This window comes from Talaromyces rugulosus, chromosome II (assembly GCF_013368755.1).
Source record: "Talaromyces rugulosus chromosome II, complete sequence".
Classification (NCBI taxonomy): domain Eukaryota; kingdom Fungi; phylum Ascomycota; class Eurotiomycetes; order Eurotiales; family Trichocomaceae; genus Talaromyces; species Talaromyces rugulosus.
In genome coordinates this window covers 5,935,921-5,961,123 of record NC_049562.1, presented here as the reverse complement: position 1 = coordinate 5,961,123, position 25,203 = coordinate 5,935,921, and the positions used below count along the sequence as shown (strand labels likewise).

The window sequence follows — 25,203 nt, the reverse complement described above, 5'->3', positions numbered from 1 at the left end:
CCCAAAGTGTATCTGAGCGGTTGTGTGTAATAACATGCAATTGATGAAGCAAGAACTCCCAGTAATCGTATGCCAGAATAAACTCCAGACCGTGCCCGATTAGGAAATAGATCTAAGACTAGTTGTACTGTTGTACAACAGCACAGCACAACACACCGGTGTTGACGGTGAGACACTCGGCCGCGCGGACAGGTCGCCACCCGGCCGGCCGCGCATGAACGTGGCTGTGCGGCCCGCCACTGCCTGCTGCTTCCCCCTCGTCGTCGTGTCTCAGCGCTTTCTCTTCTTCTTTTATCCTCTGGATGGCTGCTTTTTCATCTCGCTTCATCGTTTCGTGCCCTTTTCCTTCGCTTTCTCGCTCCTACACTGTGCTTTGTGTATACACATCTTATCGCCGCCCGCGCTACGCTCGTTCCAGCCACGAATATCATTCCAGTCGCTCCACTTTTCGCTCAGCACGGCCGCTTGCTCTCTGCATTTCTGCAACAGCATCAACCCAGCTACTAGCTAGGATTAGCCAGTGCTAGCACGCCTAGGACCTGTTCACGATCCACAATTGTGGCCCTGGCAACTCGTCCAGCCTCCAGCTTATCGCTCCGCAAGAGGCGCTAAAATAATAATAATACGCAAGATTCCAACAGCGATAAATAAAAATCATGGCCGCCCGTCAAGATCGCCCGGCGCCATCTCTCCCTTCCCCCCCTGCTCCGTCTGCCCCAGCTCACCACGGTCGCGGCTTCAGTTTTGGCGGAAAATCAGACAAATCGCATCGTTCCGACGCTTCCGGAAACAAGCACTCTTACCAGGAGTCGCACGAGGAGAAAGTTAGGCGGTCGCTGCAAACCAAGGCCGATCCCACCCTCGCCATGAGCGAGGCCCAGCCAGGTATGTTGTGGTTAAGTCTATCCGTTTGTTTTTGTATACTGACCCACACAGCCGTCGTGGCTTTGGAGAAGTCGAATCTCGCGTCGCTGCGAGAAACCCAATACAAGGACCAGTTTGGAAATGTTATCAGTATGATCGTCTTTTATGGTAATTAGTATGCGCCGCTGACTCGACTAGCTGATCCCGATCGATCGAATCCAACGCGCCCACGGTTCGAAAGACCACTCGACACAATCCGGTCATTTGAGGCTGCCATTGACGGCAGTTATAGCAACCGTCGCATGTCATACGTTACAGGTACGACAGGAATATTTCTTTATAGATGTGTGGCTGCTAATTGACTCTAGATGCGCCCACCAACAGCCGACCAGGCAGTTACTATGGTATGTTTATCGACGTTATCGACGGAAATAGCAAACACAGCTGACGAGAGTAGGCGGCCACGGAGGTTATGGTTCCAACAACTACAGCGACGCATATAACGGACGAGGGCCGAATTCACGACCAGAAAGCTATGTCGATTATGGCGGATCAAATGGATACAATAATGGGCATAACGGATACAACAACGGACACAGCGGACATTATCCGTACAATCAACACGGCCAACGATCCGGTCGCCCACGGTACAGCCAGCACGTGAACCCGGACTATGGCAATGGAACTTTCTATCCAAACTCGACGTATCAGCGGTCCAACGACAATGTCACGGCGGGCTCGGGCTCAGCAAACACAGATCAATGGGGCAATTCGACAGACCCAAGCTCTGTCAACAGCTCGTTTGATCGGCTGCAGCAACAACAAGCACACCAAAAGCAGGAATATCAACGACCGGGGGAGACGTACGGGTTTAATGGATTTGGGGGTAGCCCGCAAATCGAGAGCTCGATCCAGTTAAACCAGGCGCCGCCACCACCGGTGCATAGACAGTCGAACCTGAACGGGTACAGCAACCAGGGGCTTCCGCCGGCGCCACCGTCCAAGGATGTGAATGCGTCGACCAAGCGGCCGTCGCTGCGCAAGCCAGTCAACAGCGCGTCGCCAGCAGCCGCATCGTCCAGCAAGCGGACGAGTTGGTTCAAACGGAGGTTTAGCAAGAATGACTGATGAGGACTTGACGATTATTGACACTTGACACGATGTTACGGATAACAAACAACACGGATTGCAACACGGAAGGGGGGAGTTATTGCACATACTGAACTATTGTCTATTTATTTCTGGGATTTATTTAGTTATCTATGATTTGATACCATTTGTTTATTTATCTTTTACTTGTAATTCTCTCCTGAAATCGTTCAATCTTTGAATAATACTAGTCATTAGCTATTTCTCTATTCCTTCTTGCCGAAAATCTTATTCTTCAACTTATCAGCCAGTCCCTGGGGAACCGACGACGAGGGTGTTTTCTTGTGCGCCGCCGCCGCCTGCTGGCTCTCATCGAGATGGACATTGCCTTGACCGCCGCGCTTCACGTAGTTAGTAACATTACGACAAGAGAGAGAGAGAGAGAGAGGAAAAGAAGTACCCCAACATGATAATCCCCTTCCAAACTACTGCGCACCGCCAAATCTGGCACGACTTCGGTGTCGTGTACTTGTCCTGGCGTCGATGGGCGCACATTCGGCGAGCCGATGTTGCCTGCGCCGCCGCGCTGTCAACCAACTATATCAGTATTTTTTTATTTTCACTCGAGAAAAGACGGAGAGGAGAGAGGTACGCCGGCAGAATAGGCGCCGTCGCCCTGGTCGCCAGTAGGCCCCGCGCGAACGATTTCAGCGTCGACGTATTGGGTCGAGTCAGCGCCGATATTTCCTTGGCCTTGTTTCATGTCAGATCTAGATGGAGAGATTGTGGAGAGAGAGGGGAAACCCACCGCCGCGACCGTGGGAGACAATGGGCTCTTTGGGCTCGGTCATTGTGTTTGTGTGTTTTGGTTGATGGTATGGTATATCGATACGATATCAGTGCTGGTTTCTGGGTTTGTCGCAATCAGATGAATCGCGACGAATCGCGACCTTATAGGCTTTCTAGTACACAAGTGACGCCATGACCTGGGCGATAAGGCGCTGCCGGTTATTGGTCCGTGCCAGGGCGACTGATAGGATCGATTTAGATTAGTATTATATAATTACTTTATTATTTTATTATAAGTTAGCTAACGAACTATAGTTGACTAGTTAGTTGGTCTATTTTTTTTTTTTTTTTTTATAATGCTTCCAACTCCCCTGGGAATTGCCCGTCCCGGCGGTCACCCTCGAATTTGGGAACTACGTACGGAGTAGTAAAGTAACAGAAAATTATTAGGGTTTTCTTTTTTAAGATTGTAAATCAGAGATGCAGAATCAATCAATTTATTCAATTCTTCCATATAATTACATGGTATTAGAAGATCCGGGCACAGTGCCATGACTGCCAATCCAATAGTGCGACATGTCAAAAAAGAAATCGCACATTGAATGCTTTCACTTTTCTAATTGAGCGATTAGGGATAAGAAAAAATCTAGAGGAAAATGCATCAATTGATATTTGTAAAGTTTGAAAATTGATTTCTATATGCACTAATACGCCTGGGTCGTTCTACAGTTTGGTATATATATATAATGACAACATGCCTAGCCAACGCCAGGTCAAAAGAAAAAAAGATAGAACAAAATAAGAAAGCAAAAGAGAGAAAGAAAGAGAGAGAGAAAATAAATCACGCAAAAATATCCACAGCCACCCTGTCCCTGTTCATCTTTGCAAACCAATGCTCATAAATTTCGTCGGTATTCTCCATGCCTCGCGCTTCAACCACCGTGGCAAAGATCTGTCTGGCTGTTGCAACCACCGAGTTTCGAAGCGCATTAGAACCACACAAATAAAATCTAGCGCCGCCGTCGTACATTTCGATAAGATCTTTTCTGTCCTGCCAGAGTCGGTCCTGGACATGTTGTCGCGGAATCCCCTCTTCTGGTGGTTCTTTGGAATATGCATATCGCACATCGACCACGCCAGCCTCTTGCCACTGCTCAAACTCGCGCGCAAAAAGTTTATCGCCATATGCAGATCTGCAGCCAATAAAAAGTATCGCCGGCGCCAGCTTATGACCAGAAGAAGCCATGCGAAAAGCTCGTTCCTGGACAAACGCTCGAAAGGGCGCGATTCCCGAACCAGCACAGATCATCACCATCGAAGTCGTCTGGAGATCATCTGGGAACTTGAATTTGGAGTTTGATGCCGTTGTTCGGATTCCGCACGAAAGATGATGTTGTGGCTCAAGGCCAGACAAATAATTGGTGGCCACTCCTTTAATTCGCTTACCAGCGATTATGTCTTCCTTTCGATCGACAACCGACACGGTCAGTGAGCACGAATGGGGGTTTTCTGAGGGAGAAGATGAGATTGAATATTGGCGAAGGCGAATCGGTTGTAGCATTTGCAGGAATTCGCCTAATGATAGAGGCGCTGAGGGTGCTTGCTCTAGGATATCTAGCACGCTGAGCCGTTCTTCAACGAGGTTGGTTGAAGTGATCAATTTTGTCAATCTTGTTTTCTCAACAGGACTTGTGACACGTTCGATAATAGCTTCGATATTCTGTTTATCGTTAGATTGAAAAAGAAATAACGAAAAAGTTAGGAATTCTCGTACCTCAGCTGTAGCAGGATGGTTCAGCTCGACACATTTACTTAGTGATTCGTAAACAGAAAACTCTTTGCCGATTGAAAAAATGGTGGATATGCCACTGGTGACTTTCATATGGGTGTTGAGAGAGATTCCAAACCGATTCATTGCCCGTGCCACCGTTGTAAGCGGGTTGGTTGGGTAGATGTTTACATAGTCCCCGATAGAATATCTTATTTCTGAGGGCAGTTTGAGACGAATATGGCGTTTTTCCTTGTGTCCAGGTGCAGTGAGAACAGAGTTCTCCAACACTGTACAATCGAAAAGTTGCTGATCATGTTGTTGAGTGTATTGCGGAGGAGGAGTAGCAATAAGTTCTAGACCCAAATAATTCCCCCCGATAGACTCCTTTGTAGACTGCAAGCCAAAAGATTCTCTTAGGCATGGCCAAAGTTTACAATCTTGCCATTCTGCGAATTTGGAAGAAATAGATCCGCTAGAGACATCAGCAAGAGACAACTGTGTCAAGCGCTGTGCTCCTGCATTGCCGAGGGCTCCGTCCACGAGTTTGGGTATTCGGTGAAAGGTTGACACCCAGTCGCGGTTTCCACACCCATAGAGGACAAATTTGACCCCAGATAGGCTCTCCTCACGTAGAGACTGAACCCAAGAGACAAAATTGGCCGCGTTATCTGCAGGCTGGCCTTCATAGCTCGCCGTAATGATGACAACAGGTTGGTCAACGGGCAATTTACCCACTGCGGAATCGAGAGTCATGATGGAGGGTTTGAAACCGTTTCTCACAGCAGCATTAGCACAATAAGAAGCCAAAGTCTCGCAAGTTCCCATGTTCGACCCATAGAGGATCGTTAATGGGTGTAATGTGCTTTCTGCTGCTTTTTCTGTTGTCACTTTCTCGGAGATCACCTCTCCTCCTCCATGGCTGGATTCGCGACCATTCATATTCTGAGCGATACCTAAAGCGTCTAGATGAGGCCGTGGAACTGCATGCATAAAAAAATTCTTGGGTCGCAAAGTGACAATGTTATCAATCTCCAACTCATAGTTTTCATCTTTGAATTTAAGATTGAAGCTCTGAGCGGCGAGCGCTGTGATCAAAATAATCTCATTCCATGCAAAAGCTCTTCCAATACAGGAACGCGATCCGTTGCCAAATGGCTAAATAAAGGAAAGTTAGTTGTTTCTTAACGAATAATTCTTACATAGAGAGAAGCTAGCTTACCTTCCACGCGTTCTTGGGCAAAGATTCAAACTTGCCATCGGACATTCTGTCAGGTCGGAAATCGTCCACATCATCTCCCCAGACTTCAGGGTCTTTATGTATAGCTGGCAGGACTGCCATGACTGACTGGCGTGGCATAATAGTGTATCTGCCCTGACCAATAACAGTGGGATGGACTCGGTCTATTGGTTTAAAGAAAATAACTGGCGCGGTTGGATATAATCGAAGCGTTTCTCGGGCACACGAATTGATATAACGGAGTTTTGACAGATCCTCAACAGTAATTCGGCGGTTTCCGATAACTTGGTCAACCTCCTCTTGCACCTGTCTCCACACTTCTGGGTCTTTGAGGAGATGATAAAATAAAAATCCTATTGCGCCGGCCGTAGTCTCGTGCCCTGTCTCTCTAAGTTAGCTCCGTGGTCAAAATTCTGCGTGAAAGAGTTTCTCTCACCTGCTACTAAAAATGTAATCATATTGTCGATAATGCTTTCCTCATTCATCTTCTCTCCCGTCTTCGGATCTCGACCATTGACCATTGCATTTAATATGTCCGTCCTCTCCGTGGGGTTCTGCCGCCTTTCTCTTAATAGTTGTTTTGAAAATGTCCGAAGATACTTGATATCATCCCAATATTGCCTTTCTCGACTCCACATAAATTTCGTCGCAAAGGCTGGCCTGTTTGCGCGAAGGTTGGACTCTCCAAGGAAGCGAAGCATATGCGTAACGAAGGGATGTGTATCTTCGGAATAAAACGAGTTGAACCGTGCCCCCATAGCCGAAAGAGCAATTGAGTCGAGTGTGAAACGAGTAGCGTCCTCTATAACATTAATTGGCTTCTCGCTGCCTTGTCGAGCCCATTTGAGAATGAGTTGGCTGGCGATATCATACATTTCTATTTTTTGATCCATGAGTATATATGTTTTCACATAGCAGAAAAAATGTCGGAAAAAAAAATCCCTCTTACCATCGAACATGTCCTGAACATGAAGCTCTCCAAATGCTGGTAGCAGAGTCCGATGGGCGACTCCCCAGTTTTCCTCGTTGGGATGAGCTGTGACCAGACCATCATTGGCTCCGTTTCTCATCTGACCAACAGGCCCAGAGACAGACTTGACGAAGCGATGTTCGTCGCAGAGCTCGTCGAATAGCTCATGGTTTGTAACCGAAATGCGAGTGATACCGACAATAACAAGTTTACAGATGGGGCCTAACAACACGTGGTCAGTTAGTATACACTTGTCATACAACAGAATAGCTATGGAGAGAGAAGATACCGTAGTTATCTCTCAGGCGAAATAGACTCTTAATCGCTTGACTGGGGTTGATTTCAAAGAGATTGCCAAGAATTGGCCATCCTGGTGGTTGAGGAATTCCTCCTTCTGCCATCTCGTCTAATTCTGGCAATCAAAGGTCAACTTTTTTCTACATAAAATTCTTCCAGATGTCAAGTGTGAAACCCCAATTTTTTTTCTCTCACAACTAGACGTTATATATTAAAAAGCTTGGCAATTGACATGATTCCGCTCACATGGACAGGTGAGCAGAAGCCCAGAACTGGGTCTTGGCTGATGACAAGGTGCACTGTCAGTTTCACATTCCTGTAGGCTGAGGTTGCCAATAATAGAAAATGACATGTGGTCGTATACTCGTATACCAAGTTGTTTGTTGGTTGGGTCCCACCCCAAGCAGCATACAATAGTTACGCAACGATACAAATCGGAGGGGTGCAGTCACACCGACAGACCCATAGGAAGGATCTTCGAAACATATTAAGTACTAGTTCTACTAGGGCTGTAAAACTTGGATCGACTTGGCATAAGCTAGGCGGATCCTTCGATGTTCTAGAAAAAAGGGTCGCCAAGCTTTACTTCTTAGTCATGATAAACTTTATGGCGCCACTACTCCACCTATCTGGAGCTAGTTCGTTAGCCGCCGTCGGCTAGATCTTAAACCTTAAGCTCCATCCAAACCTTCCCTCGTGGGAATCTCGGTGTAGTACTCAGGCCCTCAACTTCACCCCATTGTCACATGGCCACGTCGCATTTTGCCTCCGCAAAACATCTGGGCTATGTTGGAGTGGTTCATCGGGCATTTATTCTAGCCTGCCTTGGCATAGAAGCCTATGAGGAAGCCTAGCAATGACGGCGTACTGTTTCTTGTTGGTTGGGGCAATGCAAAGTCTCAACTATAAAAATTGCTGCGGGGGTAACATTGAAGGAATAGTGGGTAAGAGTGAATATGCGAGCATCAAAAACTCGTGGCTTTCAGCCGTTCATTTAGCATCATCGGTATTTTTAGTTCACTTCGCCTAATCACCATGGTAAATTATCGAACTGTAGCATGGTGCTTCAACGCTCTACTAATTTTCGTATCTTTGAATATCTTCAGAACATTGAAGTTGGATTATCAGATGCAACCCTTTCATCAAAAACTGATTAGGGCCCATGAAACTCGAGCATTATTGTAAAAATTTATTTTCAAGGAATTAGAAAAAACCATAGATAGAGATTAGAAATACCGTAAGATTGAAAAAAAAAAAATGATGAATCTATTTTATTGAATATAAAATACTGAAATATGATCACTGCGTAATTTCGTACCAACATATCCGACACCAATATCAAAAATAAAGCAAAACAGTCTATTAAAACAGAAACATTTCATTCGAGATAGACAAAGGAAAAAAAGAAAAACCATAAAGAACACGGAATCAAGGCAAATATTGCTTTCCCTTCAGACGGGGGATCAATGCCATATCACGAACATCGTCCTGTCCAAGGAGCCAGCAAAGGTATCGCTCGCTTCCCATACCCCATCCGGTTGTCTTGAGAGGCATCACATCGCGAATATCCAAGTACCAGCGGTAGCTGTCGCGTGGGACATGGTGGTGATCCAAAGCGCCACCAGCTTCCTCGCTAGTAGCATGGCGCTCGCCGAGACCGAGTGTTTCGCCGAGACCCAAGAGCAGATCCGCGGCCAGGGCCTTGTCCTTGCTTGAAGGATCACTGTATGCCTGATAAAATGGCACGCTGAGGTGGTCCATTTCTGTAAGCCAGACAAATCCACCGTAGCGTGAAATGAGAACGCGCTCGCCCTTCCTGGTAAGCTTTCGACCAAGAGAGTGGTCAGACGGCTCAACCCACTCCCAGCAGTCACCAGAAGGCATCTCTGAGATGGCAGCATCAAGTTCGACGCGGGGGAATCCCTTGGTAGAATCGTAGTTAGATAGCAACTGGTCGATGTGGGCAGTGGTACCAGCCATCTTCTGAATCATGGAGCGATGAAGAGAGTTATAAGCACGCGTAAGGTTGACAACGTATTCCTCAGCGGTCTTGATACCGTCGTCGAAAGTACCCCGCAACTCACATTCAACATGGAAGAACTGGTTGAGATGGGTGGAGTCAGGGTCTTCACCACGGAAAGACGGAGCAATGTAGTACGATCCAGGGCAATGTTTGTTGAATCGGAGTAGGTATTCCAGCGTAAACTGCATGCTGTCGGCTAGGTAGGTGTCTTGACCCATCAGGTTAACAGTCACTGGAGAGGAGTCGGATCCCAGGCCCATAGGCGACGAGATACAGTCGGTGGTCACAGGGGTAATGGCATACTCGTAGCCAATTCCGCGGAAGAAGTTGACAGTCTCATGGAACAATGTGTCTTGGATCTTGTAGTAGCTCTGGTACCACGGAGACTTCAGAGCTTGCGTTCCGTGGGTCTTGGGGTTTTCCCATGTCTTGGATGGAATGATGGTCTTTGTTGTAGCAGAAACCTCTTCCAGCTTCTGGTCGAGAGAAGCCAAAGCCTGAGAAGAAACCTGAGGACCAGCCTTGGAAGTAACAAAGCCAGGATAAGTCTCATAGTATTCTGCAACAGAGTTTGTATCCAAGCTGCTAGCGCCATCTTCCGTAATCGGGATGAGTTTGGCGTGGGCATAATCAATTTCGAAGCCCTCGAAGATGATACCAACACGCTTCACACCGAGTGAAGTCTTGAGCAATTCCGACACCTCAAAGATAGCATCGGTAAGATCGTACAGGTCGGGATCCGACAGTTCCAGAATGTCACTGGACAGATGGCTGCGAGGCACAACAACAGTGAATCCAGGAGTGTTTGCAAAGGGTGTGAGGAAGGCAACATGGGTGCTGCTCTCCCAGAGGCGCCACTGTTCCAGCTCTCCTCTGACAATCTTGGCAAAAAGATTGCTGTCGTCTGCCTCTCCATGGAAAGAGTAGTCTATGGCGGGCGGGTTCTTCGTAGAAACCTTGGCGCGAACTGCCTCCAAGGCCTCTGCAGACTGCTTAGGGCCGTTCTTGGAGTGGATGTAGCCCGGGAACTTCTCACTGAACTCTTCCTCAGCATTGGTGACTGGCTTCCATTCAGAAGACAGTCCATGAAGAGGAATCAGTCTCAATTGGTTGTCACCAGTTGCGACCAAAGAAACGCGCTGGACATCTGTCCCCTTTTTCAAAACAGTTGCTGCTCTCTTCGCGGCAAGAATAGTGTCGATGAGGTCATCATGGCTCAAGCTCGACAGATCACCGAGCTTCGTTGTCACAACAGTATCGCCCTTGGTCACAGGGCTTGTTGACAGACGAGCACTGACGTTTTCATCGTCGAAGAATGTTGTCGTCTCGTCTTCAGTTGGGATGCGCACACGCGACCAGGCTTGGGCACCCTTCTCTGCTCCAGCAACGAAGAAGGCCTTGGAGCTTTGTCCAATGCGGATCTTGCCATCCTTTTCGAGCATGATGGCAGCTCCAGTAGCCTGAGTCTGCTGGGTGAGGTCGTCTAGGATTGTCTGCATGTCGGTGAACCCTCGCTGCAAAGCCAACCTACTGGCAATTGATCGCGAAAGGAATGCGTCACCCTGTCCGGAGCAAGCGACTGCGACTTCGTGATCAGCAAACACCCCGGCGCCAACAACTGCAGTGTCTCCAATGCGGCCGGCTTCCTTGCCAACAACGCCTCCAGTTGACGAGGCCACACCAAGATTCCCGGCCGCGTCCAGGACCACAGCCCCGACGGTCTGGGGGTGAAGCTTAGCGATGGTGTCATGGCTCACTGCGGCAAGCTGGGCCTCACGAGAGTGAGAATGGAAGTACTTGTTGGGCACCTGCTCGCAACCGGTGGAAGCTGCGAATTCGTCCGCGCCAGCTCCAGTCAGGAAAGGGTGAGCCGATAGGTCCTTAACAGCTCGTGCTGCGATGATCGGGTTTTTGGTGTACTTCAACACTGCAACAGCACCGCTCTCGCCAGTCTTGCCATCTACAATGCTCGCTTCCAATTCGTGTCGGCCGTCCAATGTAAAGACAGCTCCCTTTCCGGCATTGAAAAACACACAGTTCTCGAGAGCAACAACACAGTTTTGAGCGACATCGACAGAAGAAGCCCCGGCTTCAACTTCTTGCTGGCCGACAAAGGTGACAACCGACATGATGAACTCGACAAGCTTCTTCTCATGAGAGGAGCCGCCGTACTCTTCTCCGGCACCGGCATGGATGGCGATAGCGCCCTTCTCCATGGCCTTGTCCTTGCCGACTCCATACTTGGTGAGAATTTCTAGTCCACGAGAAGGGTACATGGCTTCGACACAGGCCATTGAAGTGGCCACCATGCCCAATCCGACCAAGAATTTCTCAAAGACCGGCTTGAGATGCTCAATTCCTGGCATATACTTGCCCGAACCAGCAACACAGAAAGTCAGGCGGTTACCTGCTCCGCAGTAGCTGAAAGACAACTGATCAGGGGCAAAGATGAAGGCTTCAGCAGCAATAGCTCCCGGAGTGGCAGCCGAGCCGGTGAAGAAAACAGCAGGTTTCTGGTACAGACGGAGCACATTCAACACTGTGTCCTTCTCGTCACCTTCAGGAAGCTGCTCAACGACATTGCGCAAGACAGCAATGCTGGGACCGGTTGTAGCACCATCACGTGTCTGGCGTGTCAACTTCTGGTACTTCATGTTCGCTTGAGCAAACAGACCCATGATCTGCTCGACTGGAGCACCGGAGCACAGTGCTTTCGACAATGCAACCGACTCTTTTGTCAAGATATAGTTCGGGTCGCATCGTCCATTGCGGAAGGCTCTGACTGAAGTGGGCTCGCTCATCATTGTGTCCGTTTCCTTGTAGAGATAGGCAAAAGCTGCTTGGAAAGCGAGCTGAAGGGTTATATTCAACATCTTCGTGGCGCTGAGAAGATCAACGACATCCGCATTTTGGGGGATATCAAAGATAGCACGGGCTTTTGGCAAGCTTGGGGGTGGAGACACAGAGTTCTTTAGTTCAGAGAATTCGACTTCTTTGATGGTCTCAGGCTCAGCCGTGCTGTTGGCCGTGCTAGCAACCTCAGCCCAGTGCTCAGTCAGAATTTGGCCAAAAAAGCCGTAGACACCACCGTCAGCAATTGTGTGGTCAACACGGCCAGACACGCCACCATCGCTAAACACGGTGAATCCAAGTGTCTGATCGGCGTGGAGATTCCGCTCTCCTGCACGGCCAAGGCGAAGTCTCTCGTCTGTGGTTGGCGGGTCAGATTCGTGAAGCGCAATTGTTGAGATAGCAGACTCGATGATATCGAAAGAAGATTCATTGGTGGCGAGCAGCTCCTGACGAGCAGCCGCCCACTGGTCACGTGGCAGATAGGAAGAAAGCGTGGCGACCGAAGTCTGGCGTTGCTCTTTCTTGGAAGAAATATCCAAGATTTTCTGGACCGTGGCAGCAAGAGTGCCGACAGATACTGGTTGACGAGCAGAGTCAATGATGTCAATGGCATATGCGTGTCCTCTTGACCAAAGAGTGACATGGGTTGAGTTTTGAGAATGGCGGAGAGTATCTGTCTTTTCTCCGGGGATTCGACATGTGCTGAGCAAGTCAGTGAGCTGGGTCAGCTCGAATCGCTTGCCTGCACGGTTGCTGCCAACAATTTCAGCCGTTGAAGGGTCAATATAGAGGCGAGCGAGTCCGTGAAGCACAATGGCTGCGGTTGTGGCCTGGTCATTGGCCTTGACCCGTTGGTATCCAGTGATGCTGTTCTCACCAAGAGGTGTTCTCAGAGAAAGGAAAAAGGCTACGAAGCGAGATGTCGCCCAGTTGGGGCCATCTTGACGAAGCACGTTCATTGTTGCTTCAAAGGACGCCCGGAGAGTAGGAGAAAGCTTCTCAACAGCTTGCTTGAAGCGTTGATACTCATCCTTGCCGGTGTGGTTTCCGGCATCATCCAGAATACCAGCCACCACATCGTCAAACGAGCGTACAGGATAGCCAGGCAGCTTTGCATCAAATTCGGCTGCGGTCTCAAAGATAGTTTTTGCTGCCGAAGCGACCGATCCCTTGCGGTTGGCGGCAATAGGCTCGCTAGCAACAGCTGGGACGGTAGAAGGCATGGCGGGGAGAATTGGTTGATATGGTAGAACTTGTGTAATGTATCTCTTTTGTTCTGAGGGATGTGCGAAGCTCACAATATGCAGTGAAGCTTTGCACCGGGTTGGTTGGATTCGAATGATAGAAGGCAACGAGGAAATTGGAAAGAAGGAATTGGCAAGAAGGAAAGGCTTTGAAAAAGGCTCAAAAAAGTTGATTTTCTGGTCGTGGCTTTTGGTCTAGGGGTATATACTAATCAAGAAAGGAAGAATGCGTTACTGATCGAGGGATGAATTCAAGATGGTTGGAGCGAAGGGAAAGCTGGTTATATACTCCACGAAGCCACCAGCCGACAGAATTAATGTGCTGTCTTCAACTGTTCGCTTGCCATAGTAGAGAGGCCTCCAGCATCAACATACAGCAAACTTTGCCAAGATTTTTATTGTTCGTACTTTTAAACGTTGCTGTAGCGTGCGCGCCTACGATTCGGGGGCGGCCCCTAGAGGAGTCTTGCCCTGTATGTAACATAATCGGTGACTAACTTAAACTAAGCCTAGAGCACGCGACAAATTTCCACTAGGGACCCTGAATGTTACGTTTAGTTTACTTTGGCTATACAGCATGTTATGTGAAGTTGGTGGGAACAGGCTCCACTCCATAATTGCTGTGTTCCTCTGTGTTGGTTTTGATCCTCCAGCTGTCTTGGCCGGATTCTCAGCTCAGTGGAGACTCCAAGGCCACGAAATCCACCGAACTCAAAATGTTAGTTATTCTTGGAAACATTCATTTCAATTCCTGCGTTCCATTCCAAAAGGCTCCGAGTCTTGAGTCGTGCTGACGCCGAGAACCACCACAGGTGTTGTGTTGGTTAGGCGTGCAGGCCGTCTTTCTCGGAACGAGAATCTTATTCTCCATTATTCAACATTTTTCTAAACTTGAAACAAAGTACCACATGGCCTAAGAGCAGAAGCCACTTCACTGGAAAGTTCTGGAAGCCGTGAAAGTGTTGGTATCGGTATTCTTCTACTTTGTTGCTTCTGGCACGGTGTTTCAACCACCAGCCCTCCAAGATGCGTTTTCTTCGTAGACGCTCATCAGAGGACAGTGTTGACGCTTTTGGTCTGCAACAAGTTAGAAAACTCGGTACAGATAATAAAAGTGTCGATGGACAACAGCCATCTGAGGGCCGCCCGCGGCCCGAGAAGAAATTCAACTATTTTACATTCCTACAATATGCCTCGACGCAGGACAAAGTACTGCAGTCTGTTGGTGTTTTGTCCAGCATGATCACTGGTGCTGCATTAGTGAGTGCTTGTTTACTTTGTTACTTTGGCTTTGGCCTTGACAGCTAACTTGAATAGCCTATCATGACAATCGTCACTGGCTCATTAACAGAAGTTTTCACCAACGCAAGCCATGAATCAGCCGGAGAGTTTTCGTCACAAGTCGCCCAACGTTCGTTGTATCTCGTCTACATAGGAATAGCGGTGGCCGTTTCCACATTTGTATCAATATTTTGCTGGATGGCCTCAGGGGAACAGATTACGCGCCGAATTCGCTTAAAGTACATGCGGGCCGTTATTTCGCAGGATATGGGTTTCTTCGACGAACTAGGCACTGGTAAAATTATAGAAAAGCTTACCAAAGACATGAATGTCATTCAATCTGGACTGTCAGAAAAAGTTGGGCTGGCCATCGCCGCAGTATCAACTTTTTTCACTGCTATGATCGTTGCACTTGTACGCTACTGGAAACTGGCTCTGATCATGCTTTCCGTCCTTCCGACTATGTTTCTAGCAGCAGGCCTAGTATCGATTCTAGTGGCTAAACACTCTAATATTTCGCTGTCTTTTAATACGTCTGCAAGCGGCTTTGCCAGTGATGTCTTTTCCTCTCCTCAAGTCGCAGTGTCCATGGGAGACACCAAAACTCTTGAAGGTCCATACGCGACCGACCAGCAGGAGGCACGAAAATCTGGCATCAAGAGCTCTTTTTGGGCAGGCGTCATGCTTGGGACCATATTTTTGGCCCTGTATGCTGCCTATGCATTGGCCTTCTGGCAAGGATCGCGTTCACTACTACAAGGAGCCGTCACCACGGGAAGCGTCGTCACCATCCTTTTTGCTATCATTATTGCAGCATTCTCTCTCAGTCAAATAACGCAATACGTCAACATATTCGTGTCTGCTGTGTCAGCCGGCCGAGAAGTTTTTGAAATTATACATCGTATCCCAGAGATCGACAATTTCTCGTGCGAGGGGACTCAGTTAGGCACTATCACGGGACAAATTGACTTTCAGAATGTCACTTTCTCATATCCGACCCGTCCGGAAATGACTGCTCTTGACAATATTAGTTTGAGCTTTCCACCCCATAAAGTAACCGCTTTGGTCGGTCGTTCAGGCTCTGGAAAGTCAACAATTGTTGGCCTACTGGAACGCTTTTACAACCCCACTGGCCGGGTGTTGTTGGACGGTGTCTCAATAGACTCAATCGATCTCTCATTTCTCCGGTCTCAAATTGCACTCGTTTCTCAAGAGCCTGTTCTTTTCCGCGGTACCATCTTTGATAACATATCATATGGGTTTATTGGGACACGATACGAAAATGTGTCGTCTACCCATAAACTCCAATTAGTCGAACATGCCTGTAAAGAAGCCAATATTTACAGCACTATTATACAGCTTCCAGGAGCATTCAAAGCCGTAATTGGTGATGTCGTCTTCAGTGGAGGGCAGAAACAACGGCTCGCAATTGCTAGGGCTATCGTAGCCAAACCGGCAATTCTAATTCTGGACGAAGCTACATCAGCACTAGACTCTAATTCTGAAGTCGCGATACAAAATGCAATGGAAAATGCTTCCAGGGGAAGAACAACCATTATTATTGCTCATCGGCTCAGTACTATCAGGAATGCAGACAATATTATTGTCCTAGACCAGGGCCAGATCCAAGAACAAGGAACTCATATGGAGCTTCTTCAACGTGGAGGCATTTACAAATCTCTAGTAGAAATTCAAGCTTCTACAAAACCTGGCATTACACACTCTGGTTCGACAGCTCGGCCAGGACCTCCTGGGGGTCTTGTCTCAAGGTCGGGCACGAGAATTTCGCAACGAAGCCGCCGCTCCAAGCGAAACAGTGGACGATGGAGTGTTCGATTCAGCGGTATTTGGAACATGGACCAGTTCGTTGAATTGCATGACGAAGATCAGTGGCAAGCCCCGTTCACTCTTAATGAGATGGAAGCAGGATCGGTTATATCCTATCCGCAAGAAGATGAGCCGATGACATCTATGTCATTACTTACGTTATTTGTTCGTTTGTTCAAATTTGCGAAGCCCGAGATTTTGTATCAGATTCTTGGCTTACTTGGAGCTTGCGTTGCTGGAGTAGTATATTCTCTCCAAGCTCTTGTTTTTGCCAAACTTATCGATCTCTTTAGCGCGCCATCAGCACCGAAGTTCACCACTAAAGTTGACACGTACTCTGGGCTCTTTATTGCAATTGGGGCCGTCAATTTTTTCGGTCATCTAGGCTCGACTTTCTTCTTGGGACTTTGCAAAGAAAGAATGGTGGAGAGAGTACGCCTGGAAGCGTTTCGAAACATTCTTCGAAAAGAGATTCCATGGTTTTCACGCAACGAAAATAATGTGACTCGATTGATCGATCTTCTCTCTGGTCAATGCGAGACCCTGGCAAAAGCCTACGGAGGCGTATTAGGCACAATTCTTTCTGTATCGTCGAACCTCCTGACGGCATCTCTTTTATCCATTATCCTTAACTGGCGACTTGGGCTAGTTGTTATTATTGCCGTTCCCGCCCTCGTCGGAGCAGGGTTCTTTCGGTGGCACCTCATCTCTGTGTTCGATGAACAAACACATGCACGAGGCTTGGCCTCTGCTGAAGTTGTTCGAGAACCAGTTGATAAAATCCGAACTGTACTGTCACTAGGCCGCCACCAGGCAGTGCTAGACGAATATGACCAGGAACTATCCGTCATCGCCAAATCAGCATATGTGGTTTGCTGCAAATTCGCTCTTTTCTTCGCTTTTTCCCAGTCTTTGACTTACCTCGTCAACGCTTTCACCATATGGTACGGCGCATTTCTTATTCGTCGAGGCTCCCTCACCGTATTCGATTTCTTTGTGTGCTTCATCGCCATCACTTTTGGAGCCCAAGATGCCGGTGATGCCTTCATCCGCGCACCCAATCTCACAGAGGCAGGAAACGCTGCCAGGTCTATCTTAAGCCTACAAAATAATGATAAACAAGAAGATGCTACCGCAAAAAGAGACCTCATGTTCCGACCCCGTCGCGGGGCTATCTTCTTCCAAAATGTCTCCTTTGCCTACCCGTCTGCCCCGGAATCGGCCATCCTATCCGATATCAACCTCAAAATCCCGCCTAACTCATTTTTTGCTCTAGTAGGACCTTCAGGAAGTGGGAAGAGTACCATTGTTAATCTTCTTGAACAGTTCTACCAACCAACCTCCGGAAGCATCCACATCGATGATTGGGCATTGCAAGATTATAATATTGTCGATTATCGACGTTTCGTGTCTCTTGTACCACAAGAGCCTGTGCTTTACCAAGGCACATCGATTCGGTTTAATGTCATCATGGGGTGCTCCGACTCTTCATCTGCCTCTTCTCATGAGGTTTCGGAGGAGGATCTGCATGCCGCATGTCGCGATGCCAATATCTTGGATTTCATCCTCAGCTTGCCGGAGGGCTTCAATACCATGATATCAAGTGGAAACACTTTTAGCGGTGGCCAACGCCAGCGTCTTGCACTCGCACGCGCTCTTGTCCGAAAACCAAAATTTTTGATATTGGATGAGGCCACAAGTGCACTCGATACCGAAAGCGAGCAAATGATCCAAAAGACCATTTATAAAGCCGTTAGAGAGCAAGGTATCACCGTTATTGCGGTTGCTCACCGTCTCAGCACTATTAAAAGTGCAGACTGCATCTGTGTTTTGGATAAAGGAAAGGTGCAGGAAATGGGGACACATGATACCCTGGTAGCCAAGAAAGGCCTTTATGCCGAGTTGGCTGCCGCCCAAAGAGCATAATGCGACACGATTATTTTTATAGACTTTATTTTTATGTACATATGTCAACTGGTATAAAAGCCGCTCAGATATCCTTCTGTTATTTAAAAGGTCAAATTTGAAAACACGATTAATGCACTAGCCAATTGATCAACCAGATCATCCAATAGCAAAAACATAAAAGAATCTAGTTAACTGTTAGGTGACCTTGCAGCAAAGCTAGACATGACGATAGTTACATTAATGTTGCGGGTGCGAGCGGCTCAAATTCAGGTGGGGTTTTCCTTTCAGAGATAGGATAGCACGAATCCTGTTAGGATTAGCTTTGATATATTGTGATCGGCAAATAGATGTTGGTGTGAAAATATTCTAAGTAGCTTACAACATAAGATGGAAAAGATTGTCGTATGATATGTCTATCTGTGAGGATATTATATAGAGAGCAGGCAAGAGTTGGATTCGATAGTAAAGCTATGGTTCGCTAGGTAGTCAAACTGATTGCTGACCTTCGGCAACCCCTGTGCGAAGGTCAGTATATATATGCCGCTTCATTAGTGGCTTGGCAACCCTCTGTGAGGCTAGTATAGCGAGGTGCGGCATCTAGTGTGTTCCAAAGATCTCACAGCCTCACATTACCCCCCCTTTTCTTAGAAGCTACGCCGGTATTCTTCACGCAGGTTCTTATAGAAAGTATGAATAAGCTCAGGTGCTGTTGTTACGGGGACCAGCGTGTATAGTATATGGACCCACCTACACATGTTATTAATATATCATTTATAGATCAGGCTATCATTTATTTCTTCTTCTTCACCATTAAACAATCTATCACGCTGCTGCTGATCCTGTACTTGTTTCTCTTGCTCTCTCGTTCATTTATGCTATCTAAACATAAGTAATATATCCTCTGCTGATTATCTTATATCGATTGCGATACCTATTTGAACATTTACTCAGTTTATTATTCACTAATAGTTTACAGAATGGCTCTAAAAAAAAAGACTCCTCACCACCTCCTAGCTACTTCGTTGATCACCTCGTCTTTTGATAGGGATATCTCTATATTAGACTGTACCCGGCCAATATATACTGTTGGTAGTATGGCCGCTGGTGTGCTATAGTCTATAGTGTAGAAGAAATTATTGAAGAAGTTACTCTTAAAGAAAGGTAAGTCCACCGCTGCTCTTTTCTTTATGAAGAAGCGTATATGCTTCCCCTTTTTTGTTAATACTGATAAGGACGACGTCAAGGACAAAGATAACGACGATAATAAAGATGATAAAGCTGATACTACGTCGCTCAGTATGCTAATTCCCTCGCCTTATTGCAGGTCTCGTGCGTGTCTCTTAGAGGTGTATTTCCTGCCTTGTCAGTGATGCCTGTGGTTATTAGGCTGTGACCCTAACCTAGAGTGTCCTAGTCCCAGTGATGAACCCTACCCCCGGTGCAAAGGGTTGAAAAAGTCTATAGTTGAATGCTGTCTGGTAAGTTTCTCTTTCATCTATATATTTCTGCAGGTATTAATGTTCACTAGGTTCCTGTAGAGCAGCTTAATCAGGCTACTACAACTATGGAATTAGTGGTGACCTATGCTGCTAGTTAGAAGGATACTGTTAAGGCATTAGATATAGCGATGTGTCGTTAGTCTGATCTTCATTCGGCTAAGCCCCTAATTAGTGTGGGTAGTTCTGCTCCTGCTGCAGCGACGTAAGATAATTCATCTGCCGTTATAACAGCAGATCCCCCAGCTGCTGCTCAGCAGTCTATAAGCTGATACCCTACCCTTTTCAACAGCCCTATGTTGGATGTTACTATTCTATATAGACCAACTATGTTGCTCTATATATAGTGTGGGTTACCTATTCCTAGTTATAGAGAATCTTTTAATAATTATAGTGCTAGGTTTAATCCTAAACTCGCGCGTTTATTGACTGGAGTGTATAAAACAACTCATACCCTTAATAACTATCTCTACTATTGGGGGTATGTCTGAAAAATTCTTTCTTATATAGTAATACTGCAGTCTTCAGGCCTGAATTAAAATATGTTTACTTACCCTTTAGGGCTTTTTATAAATATCCTGGTATTCTGATGTGGTGCCCTGTAGGGCTTATGTTTAGATACCCCTAGGTAGTTCGGGTTTGTTTTGTTCTTTGTCTTTTTTGCACAGTATACATAGCCTTTAGGCTTTTAATAAAAATCTTTTTTGTTCCTCTTCCTTTTAGTTCGCTGGTGTAGTTCTAATATAGTTTACCCTTTAGCTTTCTTTTGTAGATAGATGTTAAAGGCTTCGGTTTCTCTGATAGTTTCTTCTGGTTCCCAGGTGGCTTCCTCAATTGGCCACCCTTTCTATTGGACTATATATTCTGTTCCCCTGCCTCTTTTCCGGTCCCGAACTATTCCTTGAATAGTATACTCAGGTTCGCTATCTACTAGTACCAGTCCTGGAGAAGTATGGTTTCCAGTGTTGATGTAGTGCGGTTCTAGTAGAGAGACATGGAAAACTGGATAGATTCTTCTATATCTTGGAGTAAAGTTAAGTTTGTATATGTTTGACCCCTATATATCTACTATTCGGAATAGGCCTAGATATCTATCAGCTAGTTTTTTATTATATTAAAGCGAAGCTATATTCTTTGTCTAAAATATGACTTATTCTCTAATTTTGAATTCCTGATGAATCTTTCCCTAGTTATAGTACTTCGCTTATGTTTTTTTAGCTTCTTCTAAGTATTCCTAAATGTTTGCCCGTTTGGTACAGAGCTTTTCTATCTGGTTTATGGCACGTGGCTCTTAATCCTTCGGACTTGAAAGAGCGTCTTTGGGAATATCTATTCTCAGGTCTCTCTAGAATCCCATGAGGGTTTCTATTGGAGATTGTCCTGTGACACTATGCCGACTATTGTTGTATATATTCTGCGCTAATGGAATCTACCGTGGTCAGTCCGTCTGTTTATAGTTCACGTAGTATCAAAAGAAGTGTTCCACCATCTAATTCTAGTGCTCTGTCTGTCCATCTATTTATAGATAGGCTATCGTCGACAGTTTCTAGGTTATCCCTAGGTAGAAGCATATAGTTTGCTAGAATTCGCTAGTAAATAGCTTATCCCAATCTGAGACAATATACTACAGAAAGATAATCTACTATACTAAGTTCTCTAAAAGTAGCTTCGCTAGTCCTTCAGCCGATAATGCTTTCTACATCAGCAAGTAGATAATGTATTTTAAGAATAGGTTGATAATAATCAGTATAGTATCAACTATTGCTCTTTGCTATCCCACAGATAGTAATCTTATTATAAAGTCTATAGTTACCGTTTTAAACAGTTCTAATGGAACTAGTAATGGCTTGAGTAGTTTATACTACTGATGCCTATGTACCTTGATCTATTAACAGGTAGAATAGGTTCAGATGTAGTAGTCTATATCGGTTTCTAATACTAGCCAATAGTATTTCTGATAGATAGCCGCTATAATGCAGGCTTTTCTAAAATAACCTTTCTGTGTATCGTTATGGTTATTCTTTATAATTTCCAACTACAAAGCCTTATTGGATAGCACATATACAGCCTCCTTATACTAGAAAAGATCATGCTTCCTAATACTCTATACTAAACCCTTGGCCTGTCCTATATAAAGTTTTTTCAACTTCTTCTATATAAAGGCGTCCTCTTGTTGACATTTTCAAAGAAGACTCTCCATGTCGGGTTTCATTTCTGAATAGGCTATCTTAGTCCTTATAGCTTCAGTCGCTAGAGACCGTAGTACTAGGAGTTCTAGATCTCCTATATCACCAGTGATGGTATTCTTATCTATAGAAACATTTCCTTCTTCAGGTCTACAGGTATTTTCTTTATTAACAGTAAAAAACATTCCTTAAGCTTTCTATACTTGCGCCAGCACATTCACAGATAATTCTTAATTATATAGAGAGATTAGGTTTTATTCTTATTTCTTAAAATAATCTCTTTACAGCTTTTCCTACAGGGTTAAAAGCGTTGTTGTGTCTTCTTTAATACTGTCTATATAGTCTAGACAATAACTTGGCGCATCTACAGGGTTCTTTGAACCCAGACAATATTCTATATTAAAATTAAATACTAATAAATATTCTACTCATCAGGCCTGACGCCTGCTGAATTCCTTAGTAGTAACAAAGTACTATAGATTACTATAATCTATTAGGACCCTAATTGTATATTAGCTATCTTCTAGGTATTGCCACTAGTGCTTAAAAGCTTCTACTACTACTAGAAATTCTAAATTATATACTTTATAGCGCACCTCTGGTCCCTTAAGCTTCCGGGATTAGAAGGCTATTAGATGCCATTAGGAATCTTTAAACAGCTAAGTGATTACTGCTCCTAGGGCTCTGCCCGAAGCATCTGTTTCTATATGAATTAGGAGCGCTAGATTATAATATTTTAGCATAGGTTCGCACTGGAATGCTTGCTTCAAGCTTAAGAAGGATTCTCTAGCTTCTAAGATTATATTAAATCTTTAGATAGTGCTGTTCTTTCAGCTATTATGTTTTGTTCTCTCTACAAGACCCTTAGTTACCTTAGATAGCAGCACTAACATGCACAAGAACTGATATATAAAATTATAGTAGAAATTTATAAATCCTAAGAACAATTAAACCTTCTTAACTATCTATGGTTCAGGCTATTCTATGATGATACAAACCTAGTCCAGGTCTATTGTTATTCCTTGTAGACTTATAATAAATCTAAAATATTCTATGGTATTTATTTTAAAACTATACTTACTTTATTTACAGTATAAGCTATAGCTTCTTAATTAGCTTATAACTTCCCACACCTAGGCTTTATATACCTGCAGATTAGCTGAATATATAACTATATTATCTAGATATACTACCATATAGGTATCTAATAGGTTCAATATTGCCTTATTGACATATACCTGGAATATAGCCAATATATTTACAAGGCCAAATAGCATTACCTGGTATTCAAAATAGTTATAACAGATTTAGAAAGTAGTCTTCCACTTGTCCTCCGTTCAGATTCTGATACAATAATATATATCTTTCAGATCTAGTTTAGTAAAATACTTCACACCAGTAAAGCAGTCCAACGTCTCTTAGACCAAAGGAATTAAATAATAATTCTTTACTATAATTATATTAAGTCCTTAATAGTCTATATATAGTCGAAGCTCACCATCTTTTTTTAGTATAAAAAGAATAAAGGCTTCTACTAGGCTTTTAGATAATTTAATCTAATTTTTTTCCTATGCTTTACTTAGATAGTTTTTTAGGATCTCATATTCAGTTTCTATAAGCCCGTATATAGATTTATAAGGAGAAGCTGTCCTTAGTTCTAAGTCTATAGTATAGTCATATTCTATATATTTAGATAGCATACCGACAGCTCTCTCTAAGAATACATCCGCATAGTTAGATAAATAATCTGGTAATTAAAGTTTATCTATTCCAGATATCTCTATATTTAATAGTACTTTCTAAATATGCGTCCTATTATCTCTTTATAGAATATAAACAGTATATAAGTGTAAACCTAATTCTAGTGTGTCTTAAGGATCTATCTAATATACTACACACCCAGCTATTAGGCTTTCATATGCTTTATAGAAAAACATAGTCTTTATCCCTTCAGCCAACATATGGTCCTAGTATCTAAACCGCCCTGCAACCCAATCTATGTTAAGATTTGTCTTTTTTAACCAGGGCATACCAAGGATTATATTATATCCATCGATATCCACTGTATAAAAAGGATGCCCACTCATTCAGGTCAGCCCCTTGGAGTCCGTGACTCTTATATCTATATAGCATTGTCTGTACATTCAGACAACTTATCTGTTAATAGCTTTTACTAGCCTAGAGGCTTTTCTAGTAGTCCCAGTGAACTTTTTAGCGAGTTTCTAGCTTATAAAATTACCCTGGGCACCACTATCAATAAAAGTCTATATCTTCGCGGTTTCCAGTAGCTTAAAGAGTTCTGTTTCTATTATTAATAGTTACTCTTCCCCTATATCCCCCTTATAGGCTATTCCCAGCGCAGCTGCTACATGCAAGCACTAAGGTCCTAGTTTTTTAATAGTTCAGACATCTTTTATATTTCATCAAACCCCTTTTTGTAGCATTCCTTTTCCTAGTATTCTACCTTGCCATAATAGTTGCAGATAGACCTAGTCTAATCCTCTTTAGACTTCCTACATTCTTTTCTCTTCAGGTTTCTATTACTACTTCTGTCCACAGCGGCCTTATCCTTTTAAGGGAACTGGTCATCCTTTCTATATTTATTTATAGAGGGTCTCGCTCCAGCGCAATAACAGTTCAGGGCTATCCAATATTCATTACTACTACTACCATAACCATCCTACCATCAGGAATTTCTTGTCTTTTAACGTTCGGGCATAGCATCTTCCAGCTTCTGCAGAAATTACATGGTGTCCTCATATGTTCAGGGTTTCTCTGGATACTTCTGTGACTCATCTTAGATAGGCTGCAGAACCTTTATTATAAGAAGCTTCATACGCTGTTCCTCACTATACTACATATCTATCTAGTCTTTAAGGGTTCACAGATAGCAAGTAAATTCCTATACTAATTAACCCTTCAACTGTTTAATATCATTATAATCTTATATAGCAGTAATATAAAGAAGTTTAAGATCATAAAACAGTCGCTGTAGATGCGCTTTAAAGTCTTTCTAAATAATAGGTTCTAATTCCTTCTCCTTTTAGTACATATTAAAGTTAAGAAATTGCTTAGAGCTTAGATTGTCCAAAGTTTCGCCAACTTTATAGTATAGATATTGGCTATACTACTCTAGATATCTACTGAACCATAATTCTATATGTTCTATGAATATCTTGAGTTCAGTTAGAGATTTCCTACTGTAGGGGTCCTTTATTTTGAATCTTGAAAGATACTTCTCTATAGGAATTGTATTGGTTTAGGATCTCTTTTCCCTATAAGCGCTACTGTTAGAGATTCTAGTGTCTTAGTTCTTGTGCGCTGATATACCACATAACTATACTCAGGTTTATAGGATCTACCGTTTC

At 44.7% G+C, this 25,203-nt stretch overlaps 5 protein-coding genes across 5 annotated transcripts; 2 read left to right on the top strand and 3 right to left on the bottom strand.

The window, feature by feature from the left end:
• Window positions 1–656: 656 nt before the first annotated feature.
• TRUGW13939_04539 (uncharacterized protein) lies at window positions 657–1,992 on the top strand (the record flags this gene model as incomplete). Its single annotated transcript, XM_035487712.1, has 5 exons — window positions 657–885; window positions 937–1,014; window positions 1,063–1,182; window positions 1,233–1,268; window positions 1,322–1,992. The coding sequence occupies 5 exons, from the start codon at window positions 657–659 to the stop codon at window positions 1,990–1,992; spliced, it is 1,134 nt and encodes a 377-aa protein (XP_035343605.1).
• A 227-nt stretch (window positions 1,993–2,219) lies between these two features.
• On the bottom strand, window positions 2,220–2,804 carry TRUGW13939_04538 (uncharacterized protein; the record flags this gene model as incomplete). Its single annotated transcript, XM_035487711.1, has 4 exons — window positions 2,220–2,354; window positions 2,414–2,539; window positions 2,606–2,706; window positions 2,762–2,804. The coding sequence occupies 4 exons, from the start codon at window positions 2,802–2,804 to the stop codon at window positions 2,220–2,222; spliced, it is 405 nt and encodes a 134-aa protein (XP_035343604.1).
• A 779-nt stretch (window positions 2,805–3,583) lies between these two features.
• TRUGW13939_04537 (uncharacterized protein) lies at window positions 3,584–7,121 on the bottom strand (the record flags this gene model as incomplete). Its single annotated transcript, XM_035487710.1, has 6 exons — window positions 3,584–4,462; window positions 4,517–5,668; window positions 5,733–6,130; window positions 6,187–6,627; window positions 6,700–6,942; window positions 7,010–7,121. 6 exons carry the CDS (start codon window positions 7,119–7,121, stop codon window positions 3,584–3,586), a joined length of 3,225 nt encoding a protein of 1,074 aa, XP_035343603.1.
• Window positions 7,122–8,445: 1,324 nt separating this feature from the next.
• Window positions 8,446–13,116, bottom strand: TRUGW13939_04536 (uncharacterized protein; the record flags this gene model as incomplete). Its single annotated transcript, XM_035487709.1, has 1 exon — window positions 8,446–13,116. The coding sequence occupies one exon, from the start codon at window positions 13,114–13,116 to the stop codon at window positions 8,446–8,448; it is 4,671 nt and encodes a 1,556-aa protein (XP_035343602.1).
• A 1,047-nt stretch (window positions 13,117–14,163) lies between these two features.
• TRUGW13939_04535 (uncharacterized protein) lies at window positions 14,164–18,171 on the top strand (the record flags this gene model as incomplete). The annotated part of the gene is made up of 2 exons (XM_035487708.1): window positions 14,164–14,397; window positions 14,455–18,171. 2 exons carry the CDS (start codon window positions 14,164–14,166, stop codon window positions 18,169–18,171), a joined length of 3,951 nt encoding a protein of 1,316 aa, XP_035343601.1.
• Between the last annotated feature and the right edge of the window lie 7,032 nt (window positions 18,172–25,203).